Genomic DNA, 19,479 nt, shown 5'->3' on the forward strand with positions numbered 1-19,479 from the left:
GGGGCCAGGCCAAAAGCTGGGAACTCCAACTGGGTGACCTGTGTGGGTGGCAAGGACCCAACCACTCAGGCCATCGCCCGCTGCCTCCCAGGGTGTGCATTGGCAGGAAACTGGAATAGGAAGCAGAACCAGGACTCACACCCAGGCACTCCACTGTGGGATGCAGGCGTCCCCAGCACCACTTTGCCAAACACTTGCCCTGCTTACAGACTCAGCCCATTGAACCTTAGCTAGGATGGAAAAAGAATCTCAGGGGCTTCTTTGGTTACAGAACAAAAAACTTACACAGGTGTGGAAAAAGGGAAAACAGCAATAGAGTAAGGGTGTGTAAAGCAGGTGTACTCCTGGCACGGACTAGCTGCTTATCAGATGTGGCTTGTTGGAATGATTGTGCAGGTTGTAACAAAGGCAGGAAGTGGTCAGTAGATATTGCCCATCTCCAACAACTGCCTAAAGAGAGCCCTTGAGCAGGCCTGGGCATTGAGTGCTGCTTTCTTTTACAGATGTCTGCCCTTTCTTCGAAGGAGTCCAAGGCCCCTGCCACCTGTCTGGGTCCAACTTCCACACAAGACCCGTGCAGTGGCGACAGGGATGATCTGGAAAGTGAATGCTCCAGGACACCACATCAGAAGCTGCTGGGGGCCTATGCGGTGGGCGATCCCACTGCCATGGTCTCCTGTGACAGCCCCTTCTTGTCCTCTCGAGGCAAAGTCATTAAGTGGTTCTGGGACTCCGCTGAGGAAGGTTACAGGACTTACCGTATGGATGCATATGATGAGGACAAGAACCCCAGCGTGAGTGAAGCCCCCTCCCCACTGGGACCCAAGAGGGGGGCTGCAAGGTGGCCTAACTCGCTATGGCTGATAGAACCCAGCTTGCTCTTTTCAAGTGAGAAGAGTGTGGCTGGGCCATGTGTTTTTGCGGGCAGAGTTAAACAGATTTGTAGACGGATGGGTTGTGGATGGGAGGAACCTCCCAGTTTTTTTCTTTGCTGTCGTCTTAGCTCATTTGAGTTCTGCTTTTATTTTTTCTCTTGTAAGATTTATTATTTATCTTTTTTTTTTAATTTGGAAAGTCAGATTTTACAGAGAGAAGCAGAGACAAAGAGAAAGATCTTCTGTCTATTGGTTCACTCCCCAAGCGGCCACAGTGGCCAGAACTGAGTGGATCTGAAGCCAGGAGCCAGGAGCTTCTTCCAGTTCTGCCACGTGGGTGCAGAGTCCCAAGGCTTTGGGCCATCCTCGACTCTTTCCCAGGTCACAAGCAGGGAGCTGGATGGGAAGTGGGGTAGCTGGGACATGAGCTGGTGCCCATATGGGATCCTGGAACATACAAGGTTAGGACCTTAGCCACTAGGCCATTGCACTGGGCCCTGAATTATGCTGTTTCATCTTGCTTTCCTGCTCCTGGTAACTCAGAGAGCAGGAGTCAGTTGGGCAGCAGTCTTGCACTGCACCCTCTCTAGGGGTCTGGAAGGGAGAACTTGGCTTGCTCCCTCCGTCCTCCCTCCTAATGGAATAAATGCACAGAGAGAGGTGGCTGTCAGGCCTCCTGGGGTAACATTCACACAGAGTATCTTCTTGATCTATTTCCACCCTTGTCTCTGTATCCAAGTGCCAATTTACCATGCTTATTCTTTCATCCTGTAAACATGTCCTGAGTCTGCCTATACCCTTTGAGAGATGTGTAGTAATGTCTTGGGCATGCGTCCGGCCATCAGTAGGGGAGACATCACCTCCACTAGTCCCTGTGTCCTGGGCCCAACTCTGACCTGAGCTGTGAAGGAGATAGGTAAAGGGCTAACTCGTACTCTGTCTCTTTATGTTTCACAAATACAAAACAAATTTTTATTTTAAAAATGCTAATGGACAGATGTTGTACCTAGCTCTTAAGGTGCCTGTTAGGATACCCGTGTTCCCCATTGAAGTACTTCTGCTCAACACTCAGTTCCCGCTCTTATCTCCCTCCAGCTTTCTGCTAATGCACACCCTGGGAGGCAGCAGTGACGGCTCCGCTGGTTGGCTGGCTGCCACCTGGTGTTCTTGGCTCCGCCTTCAGTATAGCTCAGCTGTTTGGGACGTAGGCTAGTGGATAGGAGCTCTCTCTGGCTGTCTCTCTACACATTAAATAAGTAACTTTTAAAGAAAGATGACTTTTAGAAAAATTGTCTACTGGACCCAGAAGAGAAGATGACTTCTGGGTGATGTTTGGAGGAGGCTTCCTGGAAGAAGTGATATTAAGACATCTCTCTAGAAATGGGGAGAGGGGATCTGGGAGCCATGGGGCAGGACATGGCTTGAGCGGGATAAGGGGAGTAGTCACAAGGGTGGGCTGGTGGGTTGTGGAGGATCTCTGTGGGCTCCTCAGACCTGTCCCTGGTACCCTCTATCATGCTTATACTGCTTCTGTCCTCTCATCCCCAGGGCATCATTAATTTGGGCACCAGCGAGAACAAGCTCTGCTTTGACCTATTGTCCAGGCGGGTAAGTCCTGGGGGGTACCACGAGCTGTGTCACCATCCTCTGGAGGCAGCTTTGCTGGAATGTTGCCTCTGCGAGGGCCTGTAAAAGCCTCGGCAGCTGGGGCCTGGGAGTCAGGGGACCCTCGGCTCCAGCTCAGCCTTGGGGACAACTGCCTGTCTCCTCTTGGGCCTGTCACTTCCTGCTCCTGCTCTTGTCTGCTCAGACTCTCGCTGGCCCAATGCCTCCTGCTTTCTTGGCCCCTTGGTCTTAGAAGGAAGATGCTCCATGCTGTGTAGTGGGTATATCCCAGCTGGCACTTTAGGAGAACAAGATAAGACCCTCATTACAGTTCTGCTGATTTCCATAGCATTGTGGAACGCGGTTGGGGAGGAAGAGAAAGAGGCATTGCAAAACACTGTATAGTCATTGCTTCATGCAGGCCTGAGAGGAGATCATTTCAAATGCATGAATGGTTATACCATGCAGTAAGTCAGGAGGCAGGGATATTTGAATACTTCCCACCTTTGTTTTGAGGGTAATTCATTTAATTCTAAAGCTTATGTTAATTTAAGTTTACTTCTTAACATGACTTGCAAAATGCCTGGCAGTTTTGTAGTTAAATTTCTTGAGCTGGTCTTCTCCAGCAAGTCACAGCGAGCCCCTGTACGTGGGTCTCCCCAGGCTGCTGTGTTTGTTTGGATTTGCAGAAACTACAGTGCTTACCTCAAAGGAGCCAGTTTTTAAAAGTGAATGAATCTCAGCTTCTAAAAGCAGAGGTGGTAGGGAGGAGGTATTTGAGGGTCTTTATTTTTTGTTTGTTTGTTTGTTTGTTTGTTTTGACCATGAAGAGGAATCTTTAGGCACAGCAACTGAGATGCCTCTTGGGACTCCTTTGTTCCATGTCATGGTGCCTGGTTTAAGTCCTGGCTCTCTAGTATCAATTCCAGCTAATGTGCACCCTTGGGAGACAGCAGGTGACAGCTGACACAATCGGGTCCCTGCCACCTGGGAGACCTGGATTGAGTTCCCTGCTCCTGGCTTTGGTCTGGCCCAGATGCAGCTGTTTCTGGCATTTGAGAGAAAAACAGGCAGATATAGAAATCTGTTCCACTGATCTGCTCCCCAGGTGACACCAGCAGTGGGGACTGACCGGGCCAGGTCCAATGTAGGAACTAGAAACTCAATCCTGGTCACCCACAGGGTGGCAAGAACCAGCAACTTGGGACATCATTGTCCCAGGATCAACATTATCAAGAAGAAGGAGCGAGAAACTGAGCCAGTTTGTCAAGCCCAGGTCCTCTGGTATGCAGTATGTCTGTGTTCACTGCTATGCCACTCTGCTTGTCACAGTAGATTTTAAAGCCCTGTCTCACCAAACTCATCTCCTCCTTCTAAAACAGCTCAGCACTGAAATATACGCAGGCTGAGCCACATATATCATTGTAAATATTCTGCTAAAAAGTAAAAAAAAAAAAAAAAAGACAAATTTAATTTTAATGTGTTTTATTTCATCCAATATCTCTAAATTGTGATATCTTCAATATATAACTGATGTAAAAATATTAATGCTATATTTCACATCCATTTTTATTTTTTTAAAAAATATTTATTTACTTATTTATTTATTTGAAAGGCACAGTAACAGAAGGAAAACTGAGAGACACAGAGAAATTCCATCCACTGGTTCACTCTTCAAATGGCTGGGTATGTCTGAAGCCAGGAGCCAGGAGCTTCTTCCAGGTGTCCCACGTGGGTGCAGAGGCTGGAGCACTTGGGGGAATCTTCCACTGCTTTCCCAGGCACATTAGCAGGGAGCTAGATCAGAAGTAGAGCAGCTGGATCTCAAGCTGGTACTCACATGTGGCGGCTTACCCTGCTATACCACAGTGCTGTCCCTCACATCCATTATTCACACCAAGTCTTGAGAATCCAGTATGTCTCAGTTTGCGCTAGCCACTGTTCCAGTGGTCAGTGGCCATGGTTGACCAGTGGATTCCCTATTGGATTGGCTGTAAGTGATGAAGAAAGGGAAAGAAATTTGCACAGATATGTAGAAGTGGCTGGTTCTCGTTCTTCCTTCCAGTCCCACTGCCCAAGGCCCCATGTATAATTAGCCATTCTTTGACTTGTGATGGCCTAGCAATGACTAATCCAGCACCTGTCACGGAGTGGATGGACTAGAAACTGCTACGTGCCCTGAGGTGGCCCAGAGCCAGCAGGAAGCAGTAGTTGAGTCCCTCCAGGAGGTGAAACCAAGACTAAGGTGATGGCACCATTTCTGGAGCCTCTTCCATCATACCTTGCAGAGCTCAATGTTGTGCTTTCCCCTCCTTGTTCTGCCAAATCCACCTCCTGAGAGAAATACCGTAGAAAGAGCACTGGGTCAGTAATCAGAAGTTCTAGAGTTTTGGTCTCTGCCACCTGCTGGCTTTGGAATGCTGGCCAATTATCCCACTTCCTCTTCTTCTTTTCTTTAAAGATTTGTTTTTATTGAAAAGGCATATTTACAGAGAGAAGGTGAGGCAGAGAGAAAGTTCTTCCATCTACTGGTTTATTCTCCAATGGCTGTAACAGCCAGAGTTGAGCCAATCTGAAGCCAGGAGCCAGGAGCTTCTTCTAGATCTCCTATGTGAGCGCAGGTTCCACCTCTGTTGCTTTCTCAGGCCACAAGTAGGGAGCTGGATGGGAAGTGGAGCAGCTGGAACACAAACCAGTGTCAATATTGGATCCTGGTGTTTATAGGTGGAGGATTAGCCAATTGAGCCAGCTCAGCAAGTGCCCACCACCAAACCCACTTCTTTGAGCCTCAGTTTCCATGCATGGCTGCCTTTCTTGTAGTTTCTCTGATGAGCAGAGCAAGCCCTGGACTTGAAGGACCTGGTGCTGGGCCGCCAGCCTTCAACCCTGCTCTTCTCTCCCTGTGTCCAGCTGACTCAGAGTGACATGCTGCGGGTGGAGCCGGCGCTGCTGCAGTATGCTGACTGGAGGGGACACCTGTTGTAAGTGCTTACTTTGTAGCTTCCCTGGGAATGGACAGAAGTGTCTGGAAACATTTCAGAGTCATCATAATGGCAAAGGGACATGCTGTTGGTGCCTAGTGGTACACACGAGGTGTTGCTGAAGCTTCAATATTGCCCTGAGGGATAGTCTGCCTCCAACCCCAAAGTCAATAGTGGCAGGTTGAGAAAGCCTCATGCTGGGGACCTGGTGGTCACAGGCCCCTTCAGACACCTGCAGGGAACTGGTGTCCCTGCTAGGCCCTTCTAGCTCAGCAGCTGCCAGCTAGGTTTCACGGGCCTGGGTTGGAGGCATGTGGACAGGGGTCAGGGGAGGAGTCCTTGTGCCTACCTCCATTGTAGCTCTGGAGGAGCCAGTTTGGGGCCTTTGCCTGCTAGGGAGCTGGGAAATGGCAACAGGACTCCCAGTATCTGTTCTCACTGAGCACATCCTAAGACCCAGACCCTGTTTATAGGGCTTGGTGGCCCAGCAGGACTCAGTATCAAGACTGGTTCTGAAGTGCACATTCTCAAAATAATTAAGTCAGTGGGTGCTGGAGGCACAGCCATGGGCTCAAGTGTGGACTCAGCCGTTTTGTGGTGGTGGTGGTTCATATTTCTGTTTCTTGGAAAGGCGGAGTGACAGAGAACAGGAAAGGCAGAAAGATTTTCTATCTACTGGTTCACTCCCAAGGGTCACAATGGCCAGAGCTGAGCCGATCTGAAGCCAGGAGCTTCTTCTGGGTCTCCCAAGTGGTTGCAGAGTCCCAAGGTTTTCCCAGGCCACAAACGGAGCTGGATGAGAAGTGGAGCAGCCAGGATATGAACTGGTGCCCATGTTGGATGCTGATGCTTGCAGACAGAGTATTAGTCAGTTTCCCGAACTCTGCCACTTTTTTTTTTAGATTTATTTATTTTTATTGGAAAGTCAGTTATACAGAGAGAGGACAGACAAAGAGGAAAGATCTTCTGTCTGCTCAAGTAGCTACAATGGCCGGGGCTGAGCCAATCCGAAGCCAGAAGCCTGGAGCCTTTTGTGGATCTCCCACACAAGTGCATGGTTGCAAGGCTTTGGGTAGTTCTTGATTGCTTTTCTAGGCCACAGGCAGGGAGCTGGATGGAAAGTGGAGCAGCCGGGATTAGAACAAATGGCATCGGTCTATCAAACCTCAGTTGCTGTGTCTGTGGAATAGGAATAGCAGATGTGTCTGTCACACTCTGTTAAGATTGAGTAAAATTCTCCCAATAGCATCTGTACATGGACGGCTCAGTAAGTGTTCACGTAGGAGCTATGGTAATAGTTGCGACAGTTGTGGTGTTAGAATCACTGCTGGTTCGTCATGCACAAGTGTCACATTTGACATCCCTGAAATCTGATGAGGTGGCGGCTGGGAGTCCTAGAACTGCCGAGCATGATAGTGGTAGCACATGTGTGTATAAGAGGAGGGTGCCTAGGAATGGCGTTGGATCCTCAGTGTGGTCCCCCATGAGGACCCAGGGGAGAGGAATGGCAGCTGCCTGGAGGAACTGTGGAGTGGGATGTGGTTTGGGAACACTCTGGTACACACTGCCTACCTGTCTGTCTCGTCTCCAGCCTCCGGGAGGAAGTGGCCAAGTTCCTGTCTTTCTATTGCAAGAGCCCAGTACCCCTCAAACCAGAGAATGTGAGTAGCCCTCTGCCCTTTCTGCTCTTCTGCCACCCGCCCCCAGCTTCCAGCTTTTGTCTGGCCAAAGATAAGGCAGAGTTAGGGTCTGCCTTTTGCTTGGAGTTTACTGGGAAGCTTTTCTTGACATGAGAGAAAGAGGTAGGCAAGGAGGGAGCCAGCGCTGCCACCCACTTGTTTACTCTCCACTTGCCCAGAGCAGCCAGGGTCAAACTAGCCTGAAGCTGGTACCCTACTACCTAAGTATCATCTGTTGCCTCCTGGGGTGCACATCAGCAGGAAGCTGGCATGGGGAGGGGAGCTGGAGCTGGAGCTCAAGCACTCCATGTGGGATGTGGGCATCTCAGGTCATGTCTGGGCTGCTGCACCAAGCTCCCTGCACACACTAAGGTGGAAGTTGTTTCCAAGCAGAGTGAGGAGTGCCTCCCTCCTCTCCCCCCTGCCCTATCAGCCCTTCATTTTTAGTCTTTGGGTTGTTTCTGCTGATGCTGCACGGTAACCTCGTTGTAGAGCCCTGGGCAGAACTAGCATGGTGACCTGCTCCATGCTTTCTTGCCCAGTTGATCTGGAGCAGAGTCTCATGAATGAACTTGACCATTAGGCGTGGCCTCCAGGTACCTCCCTGGGCTGGTTTGGAATCAGGCCTCCTAGGGCATGGAAGAGGGCTCTGTCTCTACTCCTGTGTTATCCTTGCTCTCTCCTCAGTTGAGTCATCTCTGTCCCATGTGTGTCACCCCCAGGTGGTCGTTCTGAATGGTTGTGCCTCTCTCTTCTCTGCCCTGGCCACGGTGCTGTGTGAAGTCGGGGGTAAGTAGACTCCCTGGTCCACCACGTGCTGGAGGCTGCCCAGCCTCGTGGGCTGTAGTGGGATGGTTTGGACCTTAGAGAATAGCCTAGACCTTGCTTGACTTCAGTGAGTGGCTTCCTTGGGAGTGAAGACACCTAGGGGAGGTCTAACGTGATGTCAGGTTCTGGAATTCCTCTCTGTGACTATCATGGCTTGTCCTTACCGCTCACATGGTGGTTATCGCATCCTTATGTAACAATGTGTCTTAAACCAGGAAGCAAGGGATGAAGTATGGCTGCCTCCTTTTTATCAGGAGGGGAAGTGGAAATTCCTTTTCTTCACGAAGTCCCAGGAGAGCTGCCTACATACTGACTCATAAGTCCACTCCTGGCAAGCAGGACCAGGAAAGCCAAGCTTGGCTTGGGTCCAATGGGGTTGATCTCCCAGGGCCGGGGGGTGAGGTTCACCTTCTTTGCATACAGTCCTGGTCATAGCAATTCTCTTGGTGAGGAAAAAAATTGGAGTGGCTGTGGAGTGGGCAGGCCAAGTGCCTGCTGGAAGAAATGCAGTCAGAGTAGGGACTGGTCAGGACCAGGGTTATCGCATGCAGGGGACATGGGCCCATGATGTTGTTCATGACATCTATTGATCATGTGCTATCTTCTGGACACTGACCTAACACTGATCATGTATCCTCCAACTCTCCTATGAGACAGAGTCTGCAGTTATGCCCATTTCACAGATGAGGAGACCAAGGCAAGGAGGTGAAATACCTTGTGAAACTCACACAAAGAGAGGGAATAACTAGGATCAGAACCATACAAGGAAAGAGCCATTGTAATGACACAATAGGCCAGTCTACCTATTTTAGACCATCAGGAATGGGGATTATCTCCAGAAATATATTTGCTTCCCTGGTCTGTAAAATGAGAATGTTCTTCATGCCTGCTTTGGAGAGTGATGGTCAGGATCCAATAAGATAAAATGAACGACATGGTCAGCCTGGGTCCCTGCTCAGCAAATGGTATCTGTCCATCATCGCAAAGGGACTTATCTCCTGAGTGCAGTCCTTAGAAGAGTTTTGAAAGAGTGGGTACAGGCACCAGATGTTCCCTAAGGATTTTGAAGACTTGGAGAGGCAGTGGGACCAATGGACAGGGGTCTAGGCTATTCCCGCCAGAGCATGACAGGTCCTGTCCACTCCACCCCCAGAGGCATTCCTGATCCCCGCCCCTTACTACGGAGCCATCACCCAGCACGTCTATCTGAGTGGTAACGTCCGACTAGTCTGTGTCTACCTGGACAGTGAGGTAAGAGTCCCCGGACACCTGGGGAGATCCTGGCCACTTCCTGTGTCTAAATCTGAAGGTGGATGGGAGAGGAAGTTAATGCTGAGGCCACTGGGGTTGCAGTGAGCAAGGAATGGAGCCTTCTGTGGCTACACGGCTACCCAGAGGGCCCAGGCTCCAAGTCCTGGATCCCTGTGGTCAGTGTAGAAGCCAAGTCAGTCTCAGACATGGCAGAGCAGGAACAAGCCATAAAGATCTGCACGTGGAAATCCTGGGACACCAAACAGAAATCCCCGTGGCCTCTGCCAGCAGCTTGAGAGTAAGATGGCAGTAAGAGGAGGGAGTAGCCCCACCTGAGTGTTTGGAGAATGTTCCAAAGGGTCTGGAGATTACAGGGGAGGAGAGACTCAATGGCTCAGGTCTAGGGGTTGGTGAATCTTTTTTTTTTTTTTGGAAGGTCAGATATACAGAGGGTGATTCTTTTTAAAAAGATTTATTTGTGAGCCTGGTACAGTAGTCCAGTGGCTAAAGTCCTTGCCTTGCACACACCGGGATCCCATATTAATGCTGGCTTCCTGTCCTGACCACGCCACTTCCCATCCAGCTCTCTGCTTGTGGCCTGGGAAAGCAGTTGAGAATAGCCCAAGGCCTTGGGACCCTGCACTTGTGTAGGAGAGCCGGAGGAGGCTTCTGGCCCCTGGCTTTGGTTTGGCTCAGCTTTGGCTGTTGCAGCCACTTGGAGAGTAAATCAGCAGATGGAAGATCTTCTTCCTCTCTGCATATCTGCTTTTCCAATAAAAATAAATAGATCTTTAATAAATAAATAAAAGATTTATTTGTTTGTTTGAAAGAATTACAGTGAAAGAGGAAGGAAAGGAGAGCAAGGGAAGGGGAGGGAGAGATAGAGTGGGAGATCTTCCATCTGCTGGGCCACTCCCCAGATGGATGCAGTAGCCAGGACTGGGCCAGGCTGAAGCTAGGAGCCAGTCGCTTCTTCTGTCTCCCAGGGGGTGGCAGGGGCCCAAGGACTTGGGTCATCTTCTGCTGTTTTTCTCAGGCCATTAGCAAGGAGCTGGATTAGAAGTGGAACAGTCAGAACTTGAACCGGTACACATATGGGATGCAGTTGTTACAGGCGGTGGCTTTATCCACCATGCTACATTGCTGCATCTGAGCCCTTGTGTTTTGAATGATGGCTTTGGTGGGTCTTTTTCTAGGTCACTGGGCCAGGCACGCGCCCTTTCCAGCTAACAGTGGAGAAGCTAGAGGTGGCCCTCCAAGGAGCCGTTTCTGAGGTCTGGAGGTCAAATCAAGTCCAGGGCTGGGAAGAGGGAAGTGGGTGGATGTGAACAGGGCATGGACCACCTTTCTGTGGAAGTGGAGCTTGTAGGCTCTGGTAGGACAGGTGGAAAGCAGGTAGCAAAGAGCTAAGCTGGGAGTTAGACAGGATTTTCCCAGGGAGGGTCTCTGTATCAGGAAAAGACCCCAAAATGTTGGTGTATGGATGATCTACGAGGGAGCTTCATTCACACTCGCCCTGCCCTCCCAATCTGATTCTGACTTGGTGTACAGGGGCAGAGTGTACCCATAGTTCAATAAGTCCCTAGTACCCTGAGGGGTATGCAGCTCACTCCAAGGGCATCTGAGGGCTCCCCACAGAGACAAAGGCCTGTATGTCGGGGTTCCTCTCCAGCCCATGTTGTAGCCATCTGTCTCCCTCATTGCTTTTCACCTTGCCCGTTAAAGCTATGTGGGCTCATTGCATGAATTTTCATGTGCAATGCCCTACGCACACTTCTCCCACAGAGGCACCCTCCACTGGCGTTGATGCCCCAGGACCTTTGTTTTCTCTGCAATTTTATCACAGTCACAATGCTGCAGATGCACTTCTGTGCCCTTCTGGTTTGCTTCATGGAAGGTCATGCATTTGTCCCCATCACATGCCCACCCCCACTAGTGGAGGCTTGGGGGTGCGCCCCAGTGATGGGCTTGGCCTGAGAGGACCAGGTACCTGAGAGCTCCTGAGAGTCTACTGCCTCCTGCCTGGTTTCAGGGTGTGAAAGTCAAAGGCCTCATCCTCATCAATCCCCAGAACCCGCTGGGTGACGTCTATTCCCCAGCAGAGCTGCGAGAGTACCTGGAGTTTGCTAAGAGGTGAGGTGCCCACACTGTCCCTCCTCCCCTCAATGCCTGCACAAAGCAAGCCTCTGACATGGACTCTGGAAGACCCTGATGCCTTCTTTCTCCCCCTGTGCCCGCCTAACTGCTTGGATCATTCCCTGACAGTGGAGCAGGGAAGGGGGGGTGACTCATGGGCTGTCATTTCTTCTCTGCTCCCCACATGTCTTTAGCTATAATGGCTATCATATGTTGCCTGGCTTGGGGGCCAGGTGCTTTACTAAGCACTTTAGGGGTACTGCATTTTGTGTAACCCTCAAACACCCCCAGTGTTAGGAGTGGAGTGTGGGCCTGTTCATTGGTCAAATTGGGGTGGAATGCGGGCATGTCTGACTTGAGCCCTGGTGGCCCTTGATGGAGGTCTCTGGTGGCGCTGCCTCTCCCCTATAGAGCTTGAAAGACTCTGCTGTCACCTGCTTTGTGTATGTGGACCCCTGTTCGGTTAAAAAAAAAAACCTAGATGAAATGAAAGTGTTTTTGGAGCACCTTGATAACCCTGGGCTAGCCCGTGTTCTCTCTGGATTTTTATGCACTGGCAGCCACCCTTGGTCAGGACACGTTGGTCTATAAATCAAGTTCTCTCCTCTCTGTCACCTGCTGCTGCCAGGCATGAGCTGCACGTGATCATGGATGAGGTCTACATGTTAACCGTGTTTGATGAGGCAGTGGAGTACCGCAGCGTCCTGAGCCTGGAAAGGTGAGGCTCTCCTGACACATAGAACTCTGCCAGCCCCCAGTTCTCTCACAGCGCCCTGGCTTCTCTGACTCAACCCACAGGGCAATGCCTCATCCATCTGGCTGGTCCCACTGGTCCTCAGGTGCCCGAGGGAGGAGGGGGTAAGAAGGAGGAATGGGCTGGATTCACGGTTTTCAGTCATTCCATGGGTCGGCACGCACTGGCCTACCTTGCTGTCTCCCTCAGACCCAGGGTAGCTCCAGTTTAATTCACTCATTTAGTCATTCAGCAGATACTTCTGGAGCCCCATGCGTGTGTCACTCCCAGCTCTTTAAATATTGGGCTCCAGAGAAATCTGTTTCAGGAGGAGAAAGAAGAGAGGGGAGGAGAGAGGCATGAGAGGAGAGACATGAGGAGTGGGGGGGCGGGAAGGGAGAGGGCTCTTCTGATTCACTCCCTAAATGGCCACAACAGCTGGGACTGGGATCGGCCAAAGCCAGGAGTCGGGAACTCCATGCACCTGTCTCAATATCTGAGCTATCTCTTGGTGTCTCCCAGAGTACATATTAGCAGGAAGCTGATGCAAACCCAGCCCACTCTAATAGGACGTCCCAACCAGTCTTGATTACCTGGCCAAACACCCACCCTAAATCTTGGACTTTGTAGTTAAGTGAAGAATTTGTAGCCAAATCACCTTACGAACACTTGGGCCCACCCCCTGTGAAGGCTATGAATGTGACCTTCATAGATTGCAGCAGTTGTCAAGCTTTGTTCAAGACCTCCACACTGCCGAGTCTGCTCCATTAGCTCTCCTGGGGAATCTTACACTTTTCATAGGCTCCCCTGGGTAGTCCTCCTCATTCTCTGTTGGCTCACCCAGGGAGTCCTCCCCCTTCTCTGTTGGCTCACCCAGAGTCCTCTCCATTCTCCATGGACCAGAAATTTAGCAGCCAACTACACAGCTGATCACTTGGTTACAGCAATGATAAGTGGTAGAGTGAAATCTGAGAGAGAATTTCTTGCTTGGGGTATACCGCTGGCCTATCTGCTGGGAGTGGTCAAGGAAGTCTTTTGAGGTTGAGACACTTGAGCTATAAATCAGGAGGCCCCAAAATTTTCCCGTGATGTGCCAGAACATAAGTGTTTTAGATTTATAGGCCGTCTGACCAATGAACATCTCACTCCCTCTGCCGCATGGACAGTACGTGAAGGAATGAGCATAGCTGTGTTCAAATAAAACTTTATTTACAGAAACAAACAGCAGGCTGCTTTTAGCCTGTGGGTTACACCTTGCTAAGCCTGCTCCACAGGATGCCTGGGGATCAGTATTTTCAGAGAGGTACAGCAGAGTCTGGCTCAGGCCTGGGACCAGATGCGTCCATCCATTTCATATGTTCAGGCAAACACATATGAGCCTCCTCCCCATCCTCCCACGCCACTCCCACTTCTGTGTCATGCTTGTTTTTTCCCACTCTGTGCTCTCTGCAGGCTGCCTGACCCCCAGAGGACACATGTGATGTGGGCTACCAGCAAGGTGGGTTCCTGGTTGGCCATGGGAGGGCGTCAGGGAGGCGGGAAGGCAGAGGGGCTGGTGGAGTTGGTCTCCTGCGGGAAGCACTGGCTGGCCCCGAATTATACCATCTGTTCCTCTAGGACTTTGGGATGTCTGGGCTCCGCTTCGGCACGCTCTACACAGAAAACCGTGATGTGGCCACTGCTGTGGCCTCCCTCTGCCGCCATTATTGCCTTAGTGGCATGGTCCAGCACCAAGTGGCACAGCTGCTCCGGGACCACGGTGACTGCCTGGGGCCCAAGACCTTAAAATGAGGGGGGGGGGGGAGGACTGTACTGAGTGTGGGATTATAGATGCTTGTCCCCTGAGAACTCATGGCAGTGATTAAGCACGCCAGCCTTGGGCCCACTCTGGCCACCTCCTGGCTGAGCAGCCCATTGCTCCACACACATCGCCTCCAGCCGGTTTTTTCAGCTGTGAATCAGGGTTCCTAATGACACCTGCCTAATGGTGCCTCCTAATAGTATGATTTGTAGTTAGCTTAGTAAGCACCATACCTGGCCGGTAATGGGGACTTAATTGGTATGACTCATTATTATCTGCAGTGAACAACACTTTAAAAGAGAGCAGGAGCTGTTTAGAAAAGATTGTTATAGTGAAGCCTTTCTCTCTGGATCTATTCTGTTCCGAGGTCCGCATGGTGAGTGTAGATATTTATCTTTGATTGCCACCCTTTATTGAGCCCTACAGATGCTCTTCTTGTACCATCTACTTTGTCCCTATGAGAATCCCAGGCAGCCAGAAGCCCTGTTGTCCACATTGTCTCACAGATAGCCTGACACGAGCCCCAGGGAGTCCACACCCAGTGCCGCTGCCGATATTTAAAAACACGGTGACATCAAGCATTGACAAGGACGCAGCTGGTACTCTCATGGGTTGCTGGTGGAATGTCAGGGGGTTCAGCCACTGTGGAACACAATTCAGCAGTGTCTCAGAAAGCAAAGCCCACACATGCAGAATGACACAGTTAGCCCATCCCTGGATACAATCCGGCTCTGTGCAGTGATGGTTCAGTTGGTGATGGGTGGTTGGTGATCGTATATGATCTGAAAATGTACCCCAGTGATGTTGTAGCCACCCTGGCTTTGTGGAAGTACCCTCTGTGATGTTCACATGACTGTTGAATTGCCCTGTGGCACATTTGCTCAGAACACTTCCTGATCTTTAGACCACACGTGACTGTCTTGGTCTTCAGGGTCCCACACATCTCATGAACGTTTAACAGCTATAATCACAGCCCATTATGGGACTCAACCCAGATGTTCTTCATTAATGATTGAACACGTGGACTGTGGCACATCCACACAGTGGAGCACAGTTCAAACCCTGTGACAGCATGGGCCCTTCTCAGGTCATCTGGCTAAATGCAAGGGAGCTAGTCCTGGAAGATGACGTGCTCTAGGGGTCTACTTCTGGGACCTTCTGGAAAGTAAGACGTAAGGCTGGATCGGTGGTTGGTGAGGAAGTAGTGGAGGGGGTACTTCACACAGCATGAGGGTGCTGTTTGGTAATGTGGGCTGCTCTGAATCCGGACTCTGGTGAGAGTAAGACAAATCTATACATGTTGTACATTCCCAGAACGTCACACAAAGATGCTCAATTATGAGAGGTGTAGCTGCCCTGGGCTTCACTCTATCGGGTGCCATGCTGGGGCCATTCTGGGCCTGAGCTTTGTACTGGCTATGTAATGTAAAAACATAATTTTTAAAATGTATTCATTTGGGGTTTGTACTATGGCATAGTAGGCTAAACCTCCGTCTGTGGTGCTAGCATCCCATATAGGCACAAGTTCAAGCCCCAGCTGTCCCACTTCCCATTAAGCTACCTGTTTATGGCCTGGAAAAGCATGGGAGACCCAGAGGAAGCTCCTGGCTCCTGGCTTTCCATGGGCTCAGCTCTGGCCTTTATGGCCAGTTGTGGGAGTGAACCAGTGAATAGAAGATCTCTGTATCTCCTTCTCTCTGTAATTCTTTCAAATAGAAATAAAATATGCCTGTTAAAAATGTGTTTATTTATTTGGAAAGCAGAGAAGAGACAGAATTGCACAGAGAAAAATTGTCTGTCTGCTCGTTCACTCCCCAGAGGCTTGCAACAGCTGGGTCTGGGCCAGGCAGAAGGCAGGCGCCGGGGGCTCCCTCATGGGTGACAGAGACGCAGGTACTGGCGCCATCGCCTGCTCCCTCTCCACCCCCTGGGACAGGCATTCACAGACATCGGGGGTGGAGCCAGAGCTTGGACCCAGCCACTCTGATGCTGGTCATGGGTCTCCCAGGTGGTTTCCTAGCCACACTGCCACCTGCCTGTTCCCTAGAGCACCACTTTCTAACTGAGCAGGCCCTTGCTTTGCTTCTGTCCTGAGAAACTTGGCACTCTGAGCTACAGCATGGACAGCATGGAAGCAGGACCTGGAGCTGCCAGGGCTGAGTCTCAGGATTTACAATCTTTTTTTTTTTAAGATTTATTTTATTTTTATTGGAAAGGCGGATATACAGAGAGGAGAGACAGAGAGGAAGATCTTCCCTCCGATGATTCACTCCCCAAGTGAGCACAACGGCCGATGCTATGCCAATCCGAAGCCAGGAGCCACTTCTGGGTCTCCCACACGGGTGCAGGGTCCCAAAGCTTTGGGCCATCTCGACTGTCTTCCCAGGCCACAGGCAGGGAGCTGAATGGGAAGCGGGGCTGCCGGGATTAGAACTGGCACCCATATGAGATCCCGGGCGTGCAAGGCGAGGACCTTAACCACTGCACCATCGCGCCTGGCCCGATTTATGGTCTTGATCTCACCTGCCAGCACGCCATCTCAGTGGGTACCTGGTAGCATTTTTCTTTCTGTCCTATAAGCAAGGTAGAGTGGAGGATTGCTAGAACATTGATCTTTGACCTCCCTTTCACCCTAAACAGACTGGATCAGCCAAGTATATGTGCCAGAAAACCATGCCCGGCTCAAGGCTGCCCATGCCTACATCTCTGACGAGCTCCGTGCTCTGGGGGTCCCTTTTCTGAATCGTGGGGCCGGCCTCTTCATCTGGATCAACTTGCAGAAGGTAGGAGAGGTGGCTCCAGCATCCTTCCAGGAGGGGAGGGGCTCAGCTGTACTCAGAGCCTCTCTTGTGTGCTCCTAGTACCTGCCGCAGGTCACCTTCGAAGAAGAAAGGTTGCTGGGTCGCTGCTTTTTGGACAACAAGGTGCTGCTGTCCCCTGGTAAGGCTTTCCAGTGTAAAGAGCCAGGCTGGTTCCGCATGGTCTTCTCCGACAAGGCCCACCGGCTCCGTCTGGGTAAGGCAGCCCACCTTCCCTACCACAGCATCCTACTGCCTCTTCATCCTGTCCCTACTGCTTGTCTGGCCCCAGTGGCTTCAGCCATCCATCCTGACTGGTCCCTGCCTCCCCTCTAGGGATGCAGAGGGTCCGGCAGGTGCTTGAAGGCAGATCCCAAGTGGCAGAAGACCCATCTCCAGCCCCATCCCCGCCACCTCCATCCTGGACCGAGGAGCCCAGAGACCAGCACAGGTGACCTGGTCCCTGCCTCCTAAGCAGCCACTGCATCTGACCCAGGACCTGGTGTGGCTGCAGGCAACTGGCTTCCCAGGAAGTTGTTCAGCTCAGTTTTACCTGTGAGGAAGAACTCTTTTCTTGCCTTTTTCAATAGCAGTGGGAGACTCTTTCAGCCAAGATTCAAATTTAGCTGCCCTTGTCTTCTACTAATCCACATGGTGATGAACTTGATGTACCTGCTGTGGGTCATTCACAGGTTGAGGGAGTCCTGCCTGTTCTCAGCCACAGCCCTCAGTCTCCAGGGAGCCTAGCAAAGAAAATACAACTGACCTAGACCTTGTTTTTCCTGGTGACTTTATGTGTGGTGCTTGGTTGCTGGGAAACCAACCAGAGAAACAGCACCTCTGAGAGCGAGCATGTCCAGAACATTTTTAAAAAGTGGTACTTCCCCAACAACAAGGAGGATGGAATTAATCCTGTTAACTCCCATCAGGGGAACAGGGGAACAGGGACTCTGGGGGAAGGGGAAATGACATGTCCCCTCCAGCACCTGTCTCCAGGACCCTCTTCCCCTCCTGCCTGGGAAGGAGCCTCCCTCACTGGGGTCCCCAAAGCCGAGTGACCTAGCGATGACTATGGGGAGAGAATTTGGGACTGGAACAGAGGCTTCTGTGGGCCAGGCTGATGGGGACTGGCCTGCCACGCTGAGTGCAAAGGGCCGCCTATTCCATCTGCGGACGCGCATCAGCTCAGAGCCTAAACGAGCTTTCATCTAGCCTACAGCTCCTGCTTAGGAGAGTGGGAGCTTTCCTGGTTCCTCCTTTAAGAAAATCAGTGCAATCAATTCTTCCATTCTATGAACCGGACTGTTTGGTTGAAATTTGTTCTCCTTTTTCAGAGTGCCATTCATTCATTCATTCATTCATTCTCCCCTCCCCCATATTCTGTCGCATGCTTTCTGTGTGCTAGACCCTGTGCTGGGTAATTTATTTACAGGTGGGAACCTGAGTCTCAAAGAGATGGCATGATGCCATCTATGATGGCCACGCAAAAGCATCTCAGAACCAGGATTCAAAGTCAGCTGTTCTTGCCACACTCCCCACAGCAGCTCCAGCAGCCTCCCGCTCCCTCCAGTCCTGAGAACCAGCTCTGCGTTGTCCCACCATAATCTGCCATCTCATACATATTCATTTTGTTTGAAAGAGAGACGGAGATATTCCATCCCCTGGATTATTCCCCAAAATGCTCACAGCAGCCAGGGCTGGGCCAGGCTGACTCAGGAGCCTAGAGCTCAAGTCTGGTCTCCTCCGTGGGTGGCAGGGGTCCACGTACTTGAGCTGCCTCCCAGGGTGTATAGCAGCAGGAAGCTGGAATCAGACGTGAACCCACGCACTCAACTGATGTGAGTATCCAAAGTGTTAGCTTAACCACTGTACCAAGTGCCCACTCGACCTTTAGTTATTTTGAATGTCATTGGTTATAGGGAACACTACCTTTCTATTCCCGATTGTGAAAAATGCCGGTGTCAGGATTGGTTGTGTTGCAATGGGTTAAGTCTGCACCCTGTTACTCCAAGCCCATGTGAACATTGATTTGAGTCCCGCCTGCTCTGCTTCTGATCCAACTCCCTACTAATATGCCTGAGAGAGAAGCAGAGGATGGCACAAGTGTTTAGGCTGCGTGTGGGAAACCCTGAAGGAGGTCCCGAGCTGCTGGCTTTAGCCTAGCCCAACCTTGGCTGTTATGGCCATTTGGGGAATGATCCAGTGGGTGGAACCTCAACTCTCCCTCTCTAACTCTGCATTGCAGATAATAAATAATTTTTTAAAAAGATTTATTTGTTTTAATTTAAAGAATAATAGAGGGGGAATGGAGAGAGAGAGAGAAAGAAAGAGAAAGAAACCAAGATAGATCTTCCATCCACTCATTTACTCCTCAAATGGCTGCTATGGCCAGAGCTGAGTTGGTCCAAAGCTAGGAGCCAGGAGCTTTTCTCCGTCTTTTACATATATTTTAAGGACCAAGAACTTGGGCCATCCTCTGCTCTTTTCCAAGGAGCAGGAACATTAGCAGGGAGCTGGACCAGAAGTGGAGCAGCCAGGACAAAAACAGGTACCTATATGGGATGCTGGGCCCAACACAGAGGATTTTCTGTGTCACCAGGCTGGCCTCAAACATATAAATCCTTTTTTTAAAATTTAAGATGTATTTGTTTTTATTGGAAAGGCAAATCTATGGAGAGGACAAAGATCTGCCATCTGCTGGTTCATTCCCCAAGTGCCCACAGTGGCTGTAGCTGAGCCAATCTGAAGGTAGGAGCCAGGAACCTATTCTGGGTCTCCCCACACAAGTGCAT

General features: G+C 50.8%; 1 protein-coding gene across 1 annotated transcript; it reads left to right on the forward strand.

Annotated features, from left to right (window-relative positions):
* The first annotated feature begins 586 nt into the window (after positions 1-586).
* On the forward strand, positions 587-18,355 carry ACCS (1-aminocyclopropane-1-carboxylate synthase homolog (inactive)). The gene is made up of 15 exons (XM_040980142.1): positions 587-794; positions 2,424-2,483; positions 5,391-5,461; positions 7,053-7,122; positions 7,863-7,929; positions 9,122-9,219; positions 10,416-10,493; positions 11,252-11,352; positions 11,984-12,073; positions 13,541-13,586; positions 13,706-13,847; positions 16,530-16,672; positions 16,751-16,904; positions 17,024-17,242; positions 18,120-18,355. The coding sequence occupies exons 1-14, from the start codon at positions 669-671 to the stop codon at positions 17,140-17,142; spliced, it is 1,365 nt and encodes a 454-aa protein (XP_040836076.1). The 5' UTR covers positions 587-668; the 3' UTR covers positions 17,143-17,242; positions 18,120-18,355.
* Positions 18,356-19,479: the final 1,124 nt, after the last annotated feature.

This window comes from Ochotona curzoniae, unplaced genomic scaffold, assembly GCF_017591425.1.
Source record: "Ochotona curzoniae isolate NIBS_2020 unplaced genomic scaffold, NIBS_Ocur_1.0 contig_3432, whole genome shotgun sequence".
NCBI lineage: Eukaryota > Metazoa > Chordata > Mammalia > Lagomorpha > Ochotonidae > Ochotona > Ochotona curzoniae.

Bases quoted from the DNA above. Each gene is read 5' to 3' on its own strand.
- ACCS (XM_040980142.1), top strand. From the start codon at position 669: ATGGTCTCCTGTGACAGCCCCTTCTTGTCCTCTCGAGGCAAAGTCATT. The intron at 2,484-5,390 runs GTAAGTCCTGGG...CCCTGTGTCCAG, and splicing joins TTGACCTATTGTCCAGGCGG to CTGACTCAGAGTGACATGCT. The intron at 10,494-11,251 runs GTCTGGAGGTCA...GCCTGGTTTCAG, and splicing joins TCCAAGGAGCCGTTTCTGAG to GGTGTGAAAGTCAAAGGCCT.